This window comes from Sitophilus oryzae, unplaced genomic scaffold, assembly GCF_002938485.1.
Source record: "Sitophilus oryzae breed Bouriz unplaced genomic scaffold, Soryzae_2.0 scaffold_1666_pilon_pilon, whole genome shotgun sequence".
Lineage (NCBI taxonomy): Eukaryota > Metazoa > Arthropoda > Insecta > Coleoptera > Curculionidae > Sitophilus > Sitophilus oryzae.
The window spans coordinates 153,899-172,377 of NW_022146354.1; the positions used below are offsets into that span (position 1 = coordinate 153,899).

The window sequence follows — 18,479 nt, forward strand, 5'->3', positions numbered from 1 at the left end:
TCGAACATGTAGAGCACTAGAAACTAGTTAGTAGAAGTTAATTGATTTATAATAACGACGATTAATATTATACAAATTATTCGATCGTACACTGAGATTTCAAATTCATGGTAAAAAAAGTTAAAAATAATATCTTTAAATTGCTGACATATTATTTATTTGAATCTTTCAATTGGCTCGATTTTCCTTATTCAATGTTAATTAGCGCTGATCAATATTGTTGCGATGAATATAAGTAGATTAAATAATTTAAAAGCCAGAGTCGGACTTGAAATTATTTTAAATAATAATTAAATAGTTTTGTTGTTGTTAAGGTACCCAAAACAAAAAAAAAGTACAAGTGTGGCATATCATTGTACTCAGGGGACCGAGTTCTTTCAAAACTTAATGTAAAAAATGCAGGTCCGTATTTAAAAAATATAAGTTGGCCTCTGTATTTCACAACTTATCAGCTAATTTGAAAATTTATAAACCCTATCAAATAGCCCTAATAAAGTGGCTATGAGAATGTGGAATTAGTTTTTTGATATTCTAAAAAGTAACGACAGGCAAAAATAAAATTGATTTTCAAAAAAATCCGTTTTTTCCAAAAAACTCAGCAATCCTTGAAATTTTTAAAACTTTTTTGATAGTATCTTGGTGAATACCTCAAGGCGCAACTTTGCCCTAATTTAACCATCTTCGTATCTATTACGGTTACCGAGATATCAATGCTCGTATCTCGAAAATGTAGCACCCTGTATATAAAAACGATTTGATACTTACTAACCCATCATGATATTTGAAAAACTACGCACCTGATTAACTTGAAATTTCGTATAGTTACTCCTTACTTCTGACGTAGATGCTCACTAAGAACGGATTTTGATCAAATCCCATTCAAGGTATACTTTTTTTAATGTTATTCACAAAATTAAGAAAAAAACTTTTGTAGCCCCCATATAAAAATGCCAGATAAAAATTTGAATATTAGCGAAGAAGAAGCAAAAATTGCAATGTTTATTTTACTGAACGATGTACCGTATGATCGAAAAAAAAACGGCGTTAAGTTGGCTAGGAAATGACGATCGATGATATTTCCCATATAAATTTACATATAAAATGACAGCGATCTTCATTTCATAGCCATCGCTGACGCCGTTTTTTTTTCAATGATACGGTCACAGCTCGGAAGATCGCTGTCATTTTATATGTAAATTTATATGAAAAATGTCATCGATCGTCATTTACTAACGTCATTGAACTATACATCATATTATCACAGATTAGGTATACTATAAGTGTACAGATAAAAATCTTATCCCTAATTCGTGGTACGAAAATTGTTTTTTCTGACGATGTGCAAACGAGTAAAATTTCCGGTGCGCAAAAATAAACTCGCGTAAAATAACAGCGTAATAAGGAGATATCGCTAAACCGAATAGCGTGCATGGACGTTAATAAGGCCAGGTGTTATTTCCTTTACGTGAAGTGGTATAAACTCTCTTCATTTATAGTTATCGGATCGGAAAGAATTCTGTTCGCGTCGCGTCCGCTATTTAAACTTAACCTAACTTTGAATTTAAAACTTTGAAATTGTTTAGTTTACCGGGTATTTTAAAACTAAAGGGCCGGGCTAAAGTTCTCTTAGAAGGGCTAAGTCGTCATGTGCTGTAAAGCTAAGCCTCTTTATAGGTTCTTTAATATTGGAAGAGGTGGAATCCATATTTTGGGCCATATTTATTTAATTAAAACTAATCCCAGCTACTTAAATATCAACTTACCTAATAAAACTAAAGTAATAATTCAAAACAATTCAAACATAACCTAAAATAAAAGATCTCGCTGGCCGGCCCCGGTTGTCAAATACCCGCACATGCCCATTTAAGCAATTTTTAAACGTTATTTAGAAATAGCGCTTGGTGTAATTGATCCACTAATTACGTCAGGCGGTAACGTTATTAGACAGTTAAAACACGGCCGAAGACGTAGACGTAAACGTATCGTTTGACATGTACGCTTGCGCAGTGAGAAATTAACTTGCGTTTACGGATACGTGATACGTATCTTTACGTGCCTTTACGTACGTACAAAACGCAAACGTATCGAGCCGAAGGAGTTTCGATTTTCACCCGAATGATGCTGAACGTACAAATTCACAAACAACTCGTTTCCACAACTGGCTAGTAATTAAGTTATTTCATAAATTTTGGGGCCAGTGTAACAGAACTGGGCCTATTTTATTACAATAAATTAGTATGAAAATATTAAGCATCATAATAAACTCATTTTGAAATCTATTTAATTAAACGCTAGTTCTTAGCCAAAATCCATATGAGGATTCTAAAAGATGGAATCTAATAAATAATCATAAAACGGTGTCTGTTTTCCAATATTTTTTATTACTAAGAGCATTTTAAGTGGTAAGGACTACTTTCTGTAATAAAATAATTTCCATTTATAATTTTCTTCATTTTTCAATATTATTTTTATAAATTTAATGTGGAATCAATGGAATCATAGATATCCATTTTCAGTTTTAAAATTAAATAAATTGTTTGACAAAATAATTTAGAATTACAAATGTACTATTTGCGTTACGTACGTCAAAATACTTGATTTAACTCTTGTTTACACGACAACGCAACGGCAGACGTAACGTTGGTTTCTGCGTTACGTGTCGAGAGATACGTATACGTATTGTGCTTTGCTTTAACTAGCGGGTGTTGCGTTAAAAATTGACTCGCGCATATCGTAACCATGATAAGGTACGCGTAAATACTGCATGACGCTATTCGGTTTTCCGATATCTCTCTAATAACTGTGCCGGTCAGGCGCTGTGCACAATTTTAGAGGCCATAAGTGGGCATGCTATGTGCGCAAACTAGTAACCTAACTAGTGCCCGATTCCGAAAATTGGAACCACGAAAAACAATAAAGAAAAAACAAAGTTTATAATCTGTATAATCTGTGATATTATTATGTATAGTTTAATAGTATCTTTTCTGGGTTTTCTTTCTTGTAAATTTAATTTACTACCTATGTTGTCATATTATGAAGATACTATGTTTTTTAACTTAAAATTAAAAAAATTTCAATTTTTTTTTTCAAAAAAAATGTTCGTGATAAAAAAAAACTTAATAGACGTGTTTCTGGGGTCGAAACAGTGGCGCATTCAGAGATTGGGTCTGGGAGGGGTACTGGCAATATTTAAATAAAATAATAGATTTGAATTAAATTTTTGCTCAAAGATATTGAGTTAAGTTAGTCAATTAATCATAATAAAAAATATGTATTTATAACACAATTTAACAATAACCTAACGGTGACATTGAACATAATATATCTTCGATTTAAATATCTGTGAAACAGTGATAATTGGCAAAACTTTGCTAATGAAAAAAAAATGAACCTAAGATTGTTTTGGATTTCTGTTTTGGTTGACATTATTAATTTATTTTGTGTCAATTTTATTTTATTCCAGATTTTCTTATTTATAAATTTCTTCCTGGGAGGGGTAATTACCCCCATTACCCCTCCCGTATATGCGCCCCTGGGTCGAAATATACTACTTCTAAAACTATTTGCACTTATTTACGACCCACCCTGTATATATTAAAATGAAAATTCTTTACGCGCGCTGGTAGTAAAAATTCGTGACAGTGACACGCGAGACGAAAAGTAGTAAGGACAGCCTACGGCTGAAAAATACGTAATAACGCGCCCTGTTTTTTCAATATTTTTCAACTTTTTCAATATCTCAAACTACAGTTTTTTAAACATGTCCTTCAAATCCTTCAATTTAATAGCTGTTAGTAAGAAGTTTCACTTCAAATATGCGCACATAGTGCACACACAATTTTTTTTATTTACGAATATGTAGGTAACAAAAACGATCTTCATTTCATAGCCATCGCTGACGCCATTTTTTTCAATGATACGGTCACAGCTCGGAAGATTGCTGTCATTTTATATGTAAATTTATATGGGAAATGTCATCGATCGTCATTTACTAACGTCATTCATATGCATGTCTCTCACTCTCGTGAATATGTCGAAACATTTTTGGCACTAAAATATGTAGCACTTATATTAACTTTTACTCTCAAAATTTCATTCCAATCGCTTGGAAGAAAATTATAACAAATCGAAAAAAAAAATGAAGACTTTAATCCCTGTAATTACGAAATAACGCAGAATCGGACCTATCTATGTTAATATAAAAATGAAATCTGTAATTGAAAGATTAATTAATATATTTAACAGAAATTATGATATTTAAAATATAATTTTGAATATTTTACAAACAATGCCTTCTCTTGATTCAATAATAAACCGTTACTGCGGAAACAATATCTACACAGGGCCCATAGGTCGGAGTCTCGTAAACATAGGACTGCCTATCATAAGGATCATAGGTCGATAGCAAATCTTATTTTTACATGAGGAATCTCCCCACGAGAGATGCCACATGTTTTTTGAAACACCCTATACAGGGTGGTGACAATTTCGATGCTCAAAATTGGCATCTCAGAGACAACGAGAGATACGAATTCGGTTAAATGTTAAATGGGACTAAAGTTGCGTAATTAGAAGTTTGATAAACACCTACAAAGAAAACCCCGGTATCTTGATTAGTTTCGGATTTATATAAAAAAATTGGCGCCGGGAGGCTCGTATAGCCGCCCATACTAAAATATGTTAATATCTCGAAAACTACGACTTTGACTGATTTTGATGTTATTACAAATTTTGTTGCAAATATTATTCCTAATCTTAATTTGAAAACCGCGTTTCGCTAGCTACTGTAATTTTGGAGTTACGATTTTTTAAAATTTTTAACCCCCTCCCATCCCCCTTACCAACCCTCCACCCCCACCAAAAACTAATGGCCAGATTCTCGGGTGCCACAGTATTTTTGTGCCAAATTTACGGACACACAGACAGACGCCATGAAAATATTTTGTATTCAGGTCATTTACGACCCAAATAACTCATTTTGAGTGAAATTAAAAAAAAACTTTTTTTTTGCCGATCTTAATAGCCTACCATACCTATTGGTATGGTCGGCTAAAAATGAAAATAATACGTTTATTTTAAATGACAATATCTTCAGAACTATTGTATCTATTCCAACGTAAGTTGGTAGTTTTATATTTTTAACCTCAACCAATTAAATGCCATTTTCAGAATTTCTAAGTTTTCTAGATTTCGCACAACAACAGTCAAGTTTTCACAACAACAGTCAACAAGTTTTTATTTTCTTATGGCCGCCATTTTGAATTTTTATACTATTAGCTAGCAGCAACTGCTAAATTTCTTGAAATTCTTGTGAAAATAGTACGATGAGGCTATGTCCTTTCAGGATACAATGTTCTATAACTTGCGGATGCCATATCGTAATTTCTATTATTTCTTAAGTAAACATCAGACATATATATCTCGTGTTTCCTCTTGTGAACATATTGCTGCCTGTCAATACACTTTAAACTATCTACTATAAATTTGTGTGTCCAGATTTGACACTTAATAGAGTAAACAAAAATTAACTTGCTGCCATATAAAGTGTCAATTTGATTTCCAGGACAGACTTGATCTTAGACGAATTTTTAAAAATCTATTTTTTTAGTGAATTTACATAATAATGAATAAAAATTAGATACCACCGTATAGACTTTTTTTCGCTCTGTCTAATAGTACAAAATTCCAAATGGCGGCAATAAGAAATCAAAAACTTGACTGTTGTTGTGCGAAATCTAGAAGGCCTAGAAATTTTCTGAAAACGGCATTTAATTGGCCCAGGTCAAAAATATAAAACTACCAACTTACGTTGCAATAGATACAACAGTTCTGAAGATATTGTCATTTAAAATAAACGTATTATTTTCATTTTTTTTACATAAATCCGAAACTAATCAAGATACCGGGGTTTTCTTCATAGGTGTTTGTCAAACTTCTAATTACGCAACTTTTGTCCCATTTAACCAAATTCGTATCTCTCGTAGTTTATGAGATGCCAATGTTTGTGAGCATCGATATTGTCACCACTCTATACAGGGTCCGGCAATAGTGCGTCGGGCATCTGTAGCTCCTAGAATAAAAAACTTGAGAATTTTGTTTAAGTGCATACCTAAAGTATGTACCAGGATGTATTTCAGGAAATTATTTTAACTTCTATAGGGTGGCTAAAAAAGTGTGAGTGGACCTGGATGATTTTTTTTAAATGGAACGCCCTGTATATTATTGCATTTTTGGCTTCCTTTCAGATCACTTTACATAACCCTAAGGTATGAATAAATATATTTCGATAGTTTCAGAGATATTAAAAAATAAATCAAAAATATATATTTTTTAGCCCTTCTTAAAAAAATTATTAAAAATACAAGAACTGTTCCCAAATCAAAACTATATTAGGTATTTACTTTACATGGTCTGTACTTAGTTTGCTATAAATATGAAAATCGTAAATCATACAGGATGTTCAAAATTCTAAGCCAAACTTTTTAAAATATAAAATAATTTTTTCTTCGTTTTTTTAAATGGAACACCCTATATTATTTTTTCAATAGACGGAGAATTAAAAAATGAACATTATTTATATTTAGAGTATTTCAAAATTTTTAATGGTTTCGCAGATATTTGCGGTTTTATATTTCATATGGGATTTTTCACAGTAAATTTTTATCAAAGCCACCCAATGATTTTTCTCTCGTATTTTACCATTGAAAGCGCCATATGAAATAATACTACGTGTATCTTTGAAACCGTTAAAAATTTTGAAATACTCTAAATACAAAAAATGTTCATTTTTTAACTCTCCATCTAATAAAAAAATAATATACAGAGTGTTCCATTTAAAAAAACAAAGAAAAAATATTTTATATTTTAGAAAGTTTGGCGTAGAATATTGAACATCCAGCATGATTTACGATTACCATATTTATAGCAAAGTAAGAACAGACCATCTAAAGTAAATACCTAATATAGTTTTGATTTCAGAACAGTTCCTGTATTTTTAATAATTTTTTTAAGAAGGGCTGAAAAATATATATTTTTGATATATTTTTTAATATCTCTGAAACTATCGAAATATATTTAGTCATATCTTAGAGTTATGTAAAGTGATCTGAAACGAAGCCAAAAATGCAATAATATACAGGGTGTTCCATTTAAAAAAAAATCATCCAGGTCTACTCACACTTTTTTGAGCCACCCTATAGAAGCTAAAATATTTTCCTGAAATACATCCCGGTACATTCTTTAGGTTTGCACTTAAACAAAATTCTCAAGTTTTTTATTCTAGGAGCTACAGATGCCCGACGCACTATTGCCGGACCCTGTATACATGCTACAGACGGCACAAACAAAGGATACTGTCTGATGTAGCTATTTGCAGGTATTAATTTTTTATTTATTTTTGTTTTTCTAATGTCTCCTAACAATATATAATTTAGGACTAACATACAATTATCAATACATAAATGTGTAATTAATTTAATTTACCCCCTATTTTTTCAGACAATTAATGGTCCTCATGCCAAAATTCAAATAAAGCCTTAATAATACGTGATTTTTTATACAGGGCACGTGTGTTTTACATACACAATGAAGACCCGTGCTTTCAACGCTCTTTCTGCTTTCCAAAAAAAATTGTTTACCCCAACCCGAATTTGCATCAAGTTAAAATTGCTTCCACATAACCAGCGCTTTTCCAGATAAAATGTTGAGTTTATATGGAAACCAGAATTTCTTTTGTACGTAAAATTTGTAAAAACACTTTCGCCCAATCTCGTTTAAATGAGTTTTTGGTTCAAAATATATAGCTTAATAATAATACCGGACTCCCTTGTTTTAATCATAAACGGTACGTTCCAAATATGCTGACAGATAGAATTGCGAAAGTGTGATTTATTACAGCGCCTGTCATATACACAATGTCGGTATCGAAGTCAGATTAAACTTGATAAAATTATATCATTCTTAAAATGGGGCTGTTTTACACGCATTTCAGTTCGATATCAGGCTCTATATTTATACATTTACACAGGGTGAGTCTTAATGAAGTGCAAATATTTTTCGGGATAGTACCTATATTTCGACCCCAGAAACACGCCTATGATTTTTTTTTTCGCGAAACTTTTTGGAAATTTTTGAAATGTTTTTTAATTTTTATATTAATTATAAAGATATGTTTTTAATTTGTAATTAAAAACATAATATTTTCATAATATGACAACATAGATAGATTAAATTTACAAGAAAGAAAACCCAGAAAAGTTCTAATGGTTCTCAAAATTTAAGCGAAAAATGATTTTTTTTTATTTTCAAAGTAAAATTTTGGACTTATATGAAAAACGGTAAACAGAAAATATGTGTCTTTTATCGAGATCTACCAACCTTGAAAATATTTGTATATATTTGTTGTAGGAAAATTGATTACTATCTGGTCTAGAACGTACGAAATTCTGAAAACAGTTACGTACTTGAAGTTTATCGCCGTTAATAAGTATGTCACATGAAAATTAGCACAGAAATGTATAGGCATTAGTTTAATAGATACACACAGCTGTTTTTTAAGATACACAAAGAAAGTTTGTTGTATGAAAATGCCTTACTATCTGGTCCAGAAGTATGAACTTATGCATGTAGAATCTAAAATTTGTTTGGTTTGTAATCAATTAAATAACTTAAAAAAATTATAAAAAAATAAAAGATAGTTACTTTTGCAGTTACTTAATTGATTATTAAAAAAGTTTTGGCAAGGTTTGAAAATGGCAATTTATAACCTAAAATAATAAAGTAAGGTTTATAATGTACAGATTTGTATGAAACTTGGTTACCTCTGGATCATTGGCGTAACTACAGGGATGCCCAGGGGTACCGGGCCCCCCTAGGTACTGCTGGGCACCCCCCAGAGAAATCTTGAATCTTGACTGAACGATGATTCTTGGCTAAATATTAATTTTTATTTGCTTGTGATGTAGTAAAAATTATTTTTCATTTTTATTTATCTGTGTTCAAGAAATGTGTGTTAGTTTTTATCTTTTTACGAAATTTGTAGGTATTTAAATAATCCACGGGAACACGGATTGATATAACCTTGATACAACCAAGTCTATCAAATTTATTGATAGAGAAATTCATGTAAACATTTTATTCAAAAAATAAATGTATTTATTTTTAATGATATTCTTAATTTTTCAAAATCCCTAGACCCCCACTGGGTTCAACTCTAGCCCCCCCAGGATGAATTGCTAGTTACGCTAATGCTCTGGATTTAGTCATATTAAAAATAAGATAAATATTTAGAAAGTAAAATAGGTTATAAAAGTTTTCTTGTGGGAAAATTTCCTACTGTTTCCTACTAATTTCCTACTACTAGGAGTATGAAATTCTGCCCCACATTTACTGAAGTGGCTTAATTTATTACTGAGAGGCAATTTTTGGAAATGTAAATATATTTAAAACTATTAAGTACGAATATAAATATTTCTTGTCTCATAAAATTTATATAAGAGTAGAAAATTAGAACAAAAATGTATTTAAATGGCATGATTTTAATAGTTACACTAAGCTGTTTTAGAAAACTCACCACTTAGAAAATAAAATGAGGTAGCAAAGTTTCTTTATGAAAATTCCTTACTATCTGGTCCAAAAGTATTAAATTATGCACAAAAGTTCCTTAAGTGACTTAAAAGGGCCCTACAGGCAACGATTTGATCTGCATGCCACACCACACAGTTCAGATCTTAAGATCAAATCGATAGTGCAGTGATCTTTTCACATTACGCGTTCAGATTTTATAACAGATAATTTCGTCAGTCAATATACAGTCTAGTTCAGTTTCCGTCAAATCTGTGGTCTGTTCAGTTAAAAATATTCAGCATGTGCTGAATATTTGGAGGACTTTATTTTTATTTTTAGCTGAAAGATCGCAGACCTCATCTCTTCGATGAGATCTTTATAGAAGTTGCCACTACACGTTGACATTTGGACTGAGTCGGAGGACTGCAGTTCAAATCTCTCAGATATTGCGTGTAGGGCCCTTTTTAGTTGAATACCGAGGTGCATTTTTTGGCAATTTATCGTGAAGGGCATCAAGTTAGGGGTGAAAATAATGACTTGGTTTTCCCTGGCTGTAATCACATGAAAATTAGTGGATATATTTCGATTATGTGTTTAGCCCGGTCCAGACCTAATGTTAATACCTATCATAATGTCTAAATACCTATCACATTGCTATACCGGGTGCGTCTCAAAGGGGGCTCACTCCTATAACATTTTAATTTTTTTAGATAAAAAACGAGAATTGGTATATTAGTATATGACATAAATTATGATTGACTGACGTATTCAATTGTTTTCTCTCACTTCCTGTTTCGCCGGAATTGACTACATCTTTTGATTTATAAATGACACCCTCGGTATAGTTTTACTTTGATCGGTAGAAAATGACACTCTGAATAGAATGACATACCATAAGTCAACTTTTGACATTTTCGTATATGGTTTATATGAAATTGTAACATGCGGTTTATAACGACAATTTGACACGAAATACCAAGTGTGTGGTACTAAATTATTCGTAAAAATATTCCAAATATGCTAATGAGCCATCCTTGTTCCATTTGAAAAATATGAGATATGATTAGAAATACGATTTGGGCATCTTTTAACCGGCCATAACAAGACACTAAAAACATTAGACGATCAAACATATTTTTCCAACGCTCCTTGATTAAAAATTAGTGTTTTTAACACAGCCATGGCACTCTAGATTGAAATTTAAAATAGGATTTTTTTAAGCTAAAGAGTGCTATTTTCTATCAAATAGAGTAAAAATATACCGTGGATGCTATTTTAAAATCAGTAATTATAGTCATTTCCGGTGAAACAGGAAGTACCCAGAAACAATTGAATACGTCAATCAATCCTAATTTATGGCATATGATACTAACATACCAAATCTCGTTTATTATCTGAAAAAATAAAAAAGTTATAGGAGTGAGCAACTTTTGAGATGCACCCAGTATAATAATTGTAATATTTAAAAAAATTGTTTCAGTAAGACTTTAAATTTATATTTACTACTAAAATTTATTCAGATATTCTAGAAAATATATTACATAGGTATCTACCTACTATTTTTCATTTAAATATAAAATAAATAATATATAAAGGTTGAAAATTATTCAAATTATGTACAGTTTTAAATTCCGTTCATACATCTTCGATAATCAAATATCAAGCACCGTATAGTCGACGGAAATTCATTGTGAAATATTTTTCTACCCGACAAGACTTTTCATAGTCATTTGCTTTATCTAGCCAGTAATTTTCTGTAATCCGTTCCAGTTGCTGGCTATGTAGATATACAATGCAATTTTCTTATTTTCTCTGCTGGAACATTCTATTTCTTGAGATAAGGAGAAAACGTGAACCGTATACTTTAAAGTTGTGGGTATCACGAACTAAAATTTTGTATTTATATGTATTATTTTTACTCTTTAGACATCGTATTTAATATTATTATTATCTTATCAGAGATAACCGTATGTACTTATTGATCTACGGGGTGGTCCGAACTGTATTCCGGAAACTTCGGCAGCATATTCTGCAGATAAAAACCAGTAAAATAGATTGTATAAATAAATATATGTCCTAAAATGCTTAGGGTACAAACATAGTGGAGCATCTCGATGCATCGCGGTGAACATCGCATCGAGATAGATACCTCACTATATAGGTATCCTTAGTTTTGGAGATACAGTGTGTAGAAGTTTCACTTTCATTTCGATTTTTTCCAAATAATTTCTGAAGTAACGTCAATATTTGGATGAAATTTGGTGTCTGTGAGTTTTTTGACATGAGGAACTTCATTTTGATGTTAATATGACTTCTATTTGTAGGGGGCGCCACCTACATATGTTTTAACTGTTTAGAAAAGGTTTAGGAGAGTGATAACTTTTCATCCGTACCTGTATAAATCTACTGAGTAAAAAAAATAAATTTCCGTGATTTTTTACGTAGAAAATGTCTCTTGGTAAAAATCGTTACAAGCAACCGTTCTCAAAATATTTAGAATGGAAATAGTAAATACATCTCATTATTGACCAAAAATAAACATGTTGAGTAGATAGTTATTGACTGAAATGATAAATTTGGGAACTTTTTATTTTTTTAAATTAATCATATTTTTTTCTTCGAAGATAATGATAAAACAGTTTTTGTTGAACTTTTGTGATGCACAAAAGTATTTCAAATTTATGATTTCAGTTTAATAGCTGTTTAGTAAACATGTTTAATTTATATCAATGACGATAGGTATTAATACTTTCGGTTCCAAATATCTCGAGAACCATTACTCGTAGCGATTTTTACCTTAATAGTTTTATACAGGTATTGAGAAAAATGTATTACTATTCAAACCAGATAAAAATATTTAGGTGGCGTCTTCTACAAGTAGACATATTGACATCTAAATCAAATTTCTCATGTCAAAAAACTTCCGGACAACAATTTTCATCCAAATATTGACGTTTCCTCAGATATTATTTAAAAAAATCGAAATAAAAATGAAATTTCTACACCCTGTATCTTCTAAACTAAGTATTTTAAGACATACATTTATACGAACTTTTGACTGATTTTTAACTGCAGGATATGCCGCCAAAGTTTCCAGAATACAGTTCGGACCACCCTGTATATTAGTAATAAATTATAGTATTTGAATTTGTATTATTCTATATTTTTTATATCCAGACTGTTGGATCTATTGTAGATTGTATGGGAAAGGGTTGGTTAGGTTAGCACAAAAGTCACTTTCTGAGACTGTTTTACAGAGGTTAGTTTCAGGGCTTTGACAAAACCTAGTATCTGAGACGGTTTTTTCGCCATCTCCGATATCAGTCGTACCAAAATTTATGGCACAATTGGTTGTCGTTTCAGCGCACTCAGCTTTGAGTGTTTTTTTGTGTTTGCCCCATTTGCCATTGTTTGTTAGCTTCAATCTACTGTGGTGTTCGTTGAGGAGACAGAGTTCTGTTAAAAGCCCCGTGACAATCCGAAGATTGTTCTTACTTAAATCAAGGAAAATCTTTGATTTTTCTCGGTCGTAAGTAGTGATGTTGATTTTCGTTACTTTTGACTACTCGTTACTAATTGTTACTCGAGTATTCAGTAATCATTTCAAATATTCGTTACCTACTTTGATTACTATGATTAGTTTTTTCTGATTTTGGTACTGCTGTCAATTTTGTCAACTGCTGTCAACGTTTGTGTCTAATTTCACCTGCTTAAGGGACATATTTTGAAAAATAGATTCTTAGTACCCACGTTTTTCATTTTACGTTACCTAAGGAACTTCTACGCCAAATTTTATACTTTTAAAACCTATTTTAACAAATTTTTCAGGCAAATTTCACCCTCTAAAGAGGTGATTTTCCAAAAAGTCGCACTCAAGTACTCATTGTCGCCACTTAAGAAACCTCTATACAAAATACCATACCCCTAGGACTAATTATAAAGAAATATATACAAAATTTCACCACCAGTTTTACCCCCTTATTTATGTGTGAAATTCCAGAAATCGTTCCTCAGTGCTCAATTATGTCACCCAAGAAACCTCTGTGCAAAATACTTTTAGAAACGATTTTAACAAATTTTTGTACAAACTTTCACCCCTAACTTTACCCTCGTAGGGGATAAATTTCCAAAAATCGAGTATCCACTTTCGTCACTTAAGAATCTCTGCGCAAAATTTTATACTCCTACGACAAATTAAAAAAAAATCTACAAACTTCCATCCCTAGTTTTGGTAGTTTCATCCCCTTAAAGGTTGAATTTCCGAAAATAGCTGCTTAGTGTCCAATTACGCCGCATAAGAGAATTCTATGAAAATATAATAATAATAATGCACAGCCGAAACTGCTGGACATAGAAACACGAAATTTGGCAAATGCGTTCCTTAAGTCATGTATGTGAGCACAAAAAGGGGATTTTTGGAAATTCGGCCGCTAAGGGGTTGAAATTAGGAGGTACTTGCCAAATACTCTAGATACTATTATACGACCATTGTGTTTTTATAGAATTCGCATTTGATAACACTTTTACAATGCAACACTATACATATTACGTATAAGTACGACCCATGATAAATGCTAAATACTATATAATAGTAGATAATCAAAGTAATCAAAATAACGATATGGTTTTAAATTTGGTACTCGTTACTTTGGGCATCGATGAGTAACGAGCACTCGAGTAACGAGTAAGAGACTTTTTCAACGTCTCTAGTCGTAAGTCCCGAGAAATTTCTTTGAGTGTCTTAGGCTGTTGGAGGATTTTCATTCCAGGTTACGGATGAAGTCTTCCAGCTTCATGTGCTCGGCTGTATCACTTGGGAAGCAGAACGGTTCTGGTCCAGTTAATGGAGTGATCACTCCTTTTGTAGCTAGATCGTTTGCTTTATTATCTCTTAATGGCCTGGCACCCACAATGGCAGCACTATATTTTTTTTTTTGAGAAGACATAAGATTTTATATTATTTTACTCTTTTAACATTCTATAAATTTTTATTTAAAAAGAAAACATATTGTTCACGATCACAATGTTATTAGAAAATAAAACCGATCAAGTATAAAAACGCAAACAAGAAAACAGAAAGATATTTCTATTTTATCAACCTTATAAAGTTCAAGTTCTCCATCGAACTAGTATTTTTCTGTTGTTCGTTCGATCTACAGTTATTTTACCGTTTCCTGTGCTTTTCAGCTCAAGCGTTTTATTTCTTAGGATTAACATGAAACGTGTATTGTATTCGGAAAGTTTAAAGACGCCCAACTAGAGATTAGTTTGAAATTCTTTCGGTAAAAAGACTTTTCAGTTAATTCAATCATTTTAGTTTTGTAAATGTCGACAAAAATATCTTAAGTAAGTAGCATTGGCCAACAAATTTTCATTTTTTTTTACTTAAACTTTATAGACAACATCTTCCAACAAAATTGAAAAATCACCTGTAGTTGAAAAGAACCTACAAGCGCCACAAAAACTACTACAAAGATTACTACTGTATGGGAAATGTAGATATTGTATCCACCTTTCTTGAGTTATTTTATCAACTCATGATAGAGTCTCAGGGCTTTGGCAAAAGGCAGTACCTGAAACGGTTTTATAGAAGTTAGTTCTCCATCTCCGATATCAGTCGTACCAAAGCTTATGTTGTTCTTACTTAAATCGAGGAAAATCTTCGATTTTTCTGAAAATTTTATTTTTTTTAGTATTTTTTTCTTCTTTTAAGTATCTTAGACCGTTGAATGATTCCCAATCCAGGTTACTGATGGAGTCTTCCAGGTTTTGGAATTCTGCTTTAAGTTGGTTTCCACTTGGGAAGGATATGCTTCAATTCCAGTTAGTGGAGTGTTCGCTCCTTTTCTAGATTGATCGTTTGCTTTTTCATTATCTTCTAATTCCTTGGTGGGGTGGCACCCAGAGTTCAGCTTCTGTAGATATTTTTTGACTAACTTCGAATTGATGATTACTGAGTTGGTCGCTCTTAAGGCTGCTTTATTATCAACAGAAACTACTTTGTAAATACTTAAAAAATAAATATTTTATATAATTCTTTAACGATTCAGTATTTTAAAGTTTCTCCATAAGTGGTTACCATTTTTTTTAATTACTATGCAGCTATTTATTTTTATCTTATTCTCTTTTACTTGTTATTTTACTAGTGGAACTATTGAGTTGTTTTAAAATTGTTTTCTTGCACAGGTCGGTTTTGGTTTTGGTCTTACTTTTTGCGCAAGACCTAAACCAAGATCGCAAGACCAAGATCAGCATCGCTCATCACTAATGAGCTGAAATCTATGCTAATATATAAAATCCTTAAGTGACTGACATACTGATTAATCACGATCCTACTCAAACCACTCAACGTAAGAAGCTCAATTTTGGCATACAGATTGATTCTAGGATGTAGAGGTTCGATAAGACTGGATTTTTCGAAATTCCAGTTCTAAGGGGGTGTAACCACCCCTCAAATATTGCAAAATTTTTTATTTAAAAAACGGTCAAGTTTCCGAAAAAACGCTTAAACCCGTATATTTTATTTTGTTTTTTACATATTTTAAGATTTTTTAAAAATGTATACAGGGTGTTTCGAAAAATCTGGTCATTGATTAATCACGATCCTTTGCGCTTGACGTAAAAAGCTGATTTTTGGAAAACAGATTGACTTTAGGGTGTAGAGGTTCGATAAGAAGGGATTTTTCGAAACTCGAATTCTAAGAGGGTGAAACTATCCCTTAATAAAATATTTTTTATTTAAAAACCGGTGAGTTTTTCGGAAAAACTTTTAAACACGTATATTTTATTTTGTTATTTTACATATTTTCAGATTTTTTATAAATTTATACAGGGTGTTTCATAAAATATGACCATTGAGTAATCACGATTCTGCTTGAACTGCTTGACGTTTAAAGCTGTTTTTCGGTAAACGGATTGACTGTGGGGTGTAGAGGTTCAATAAGGAGAGGTTTCTCGAATATCAAATTCTAAGAGGGTGAAAACGCCCCTCGAATATTACAGTATTTGTTATTTAAAAAACGGTTAGTCTTTCGGGAAAACGCCTGGACAAGCATAATTTATTTGGTTAAGAACATTTTGGAATGATTGCCAGAACTGGTCAGATGGTTAAGAACATTTGGGAATGATGACATTTAGTGTTCCAAAAAGTTGGGTAATTTCTTAACCACGATTCTGCTTAAACTGCTTGACGTAAAAAGCTTATTTTTGGCAAACGGATTTTTCGAAAGTCAAATTTCAATGAGATGAAACTACCCCTCAAATATTAACAAGTTATATAATAATATCGCCATATTGTTTTTTCTCATGCTGAATAAATGTGAGAAAATGTTATCCAGTTTATGTTAATGGAAATTCTTGCTTTGCTTTATCATCACCACAAATGATTAATTCGACGCGAACGAAGTCGCTGGTACACGCTAGTAACCGTATAAAATTTAACGGTCTTAGTCAATCTTTAAATATTATTATTATAAATTGTTAACACGTAACCATTTTATGAAGAAAAAAACATGTTATTAATTATAAAACTAGTTTATATGTTGCTACAACTTAATATTTTAAAATATTTTATTTGTTCTAGGGTTTATGTGTGGCCATTCTCTTTTGTTTCTGCAATGGAGAGGTGAGTAGAAATAGTTTAATTACATAATTATTATGAGAAATATCAACTAATGATAGGGATATAAAACAAATACTGACACTCCTTCCTTTATATTTTTTGAAAACTTGGTATTTTATGTGTGCTTTTCATAATGAAATAGAAGGGAAAAAGTAGGACAACTAGAAAGCAAAAACTTATAAAGAAAATGTGTTTTATTTAAAAGTTTAGGTAAAGAAGCAAAATAAAACACTAATTCGCTACAATATACCAAAACACTTTACCTTTAAACATTGGACGCGTGTTTCGCTAACCATGTTAGCATCATTAGCAGATGATTAGAACTCCGTTTTAATCATCTGCCGATGATGCTGAGCGAAAAAGGCGTTCAGTGTTTAAAAGTAAAGTGTTTTGCTGTTTTGTAGTGAATTAGTGTTTTATTTTGCTGTTGTAACCCCAAAAGTTCCAACTCCCAAAAATAATTAAGTAAATATAGCGTCAAAAATACACTCACCGACAAAAAAAAACCTTTCAAAAAGATAGTCTTCGTCGGATTGTTCTCTCACTGACTAGAGTTCTACGTACGGCTTGTAGCAGATGTGGATTCTGAAACGCTATAATTCTACGATTTCGTAAAGTATTCAGGACAATAAAGCGATGCCGTCAATCCGTCAAATGCATTTGTCTTCCGTTTTCTTCGGGAATCCGCTCGCCTGGTGAAATTTCCCGTTTCCATATACTGATTCCAGACATCCTGGACTGTTGTTCGAGGTATACCCAGGGTATCGGACACAAAACGTTGACTTCGACCATTCTCAATTAAAGCCACAATTCGAGCAACATCCGCCACAGATAATGGCATTTTTTAATTTCACAATCATTGCCTTGATTATTTATACATAAAACTTTCTGCCTGCAAAGCATTTTTCGAGACGTTCATTTTAAAGCAGCGTAGGAAACTCACCCTGTATGTAGAGATAAAATTACTCTCAATAAATTTGAAAACATCTAAAGCGTGTTTATTAAAATAAACTCACCGGCAAAAAAAACGGCCACTAAAAACTAGACCCAATTTCAAAGTTGGATTTCTCAACGAACCACTCATTAGATTTTGATGATTTTTTTTTTAAATTATAAATTAATTCCTTTTAACGGATGCTACGTCAGAAATTATGTGTCGCGTTTTATTCCGAATTTATTTTGAGCATATACAGGGCACAACAATAAGACGAAGTTTTAAGTTTTTTGCCCGAACTTTGTAACACCCTGTAGGGTGCAGCAGCGGTAGTAGCTATTGCTAAATTAAATCACATTG

At 31.9% G+C, this 18,479-nt stretch overlaps 1 protein-coding gene across 1 annotated transcript in view; it reads left to right on the forward strand.

Annotated features, from left to right (window-relative positions):
• LOC115880941 (calcitonin gene-related peptide type 1 receptor-like) overlaps positions 1 to 18,479 on the forward strand; it is a 176,708-nt gene that overhangs the window by 146,489 nt on the left and 11,740 nt on the right. Inside the window, exon 4 of the mRNA XM_030898273.1 lies at positions 17,147 to 17,188. Within this exon, the coding sequence (XP_030754133.1) occupies positions 17,147 to 17,188 (42 nt within the window). The remainder of the gene's footprint in view (positions 1 to 17,146; positions 17,189 to 18,479) is intronic.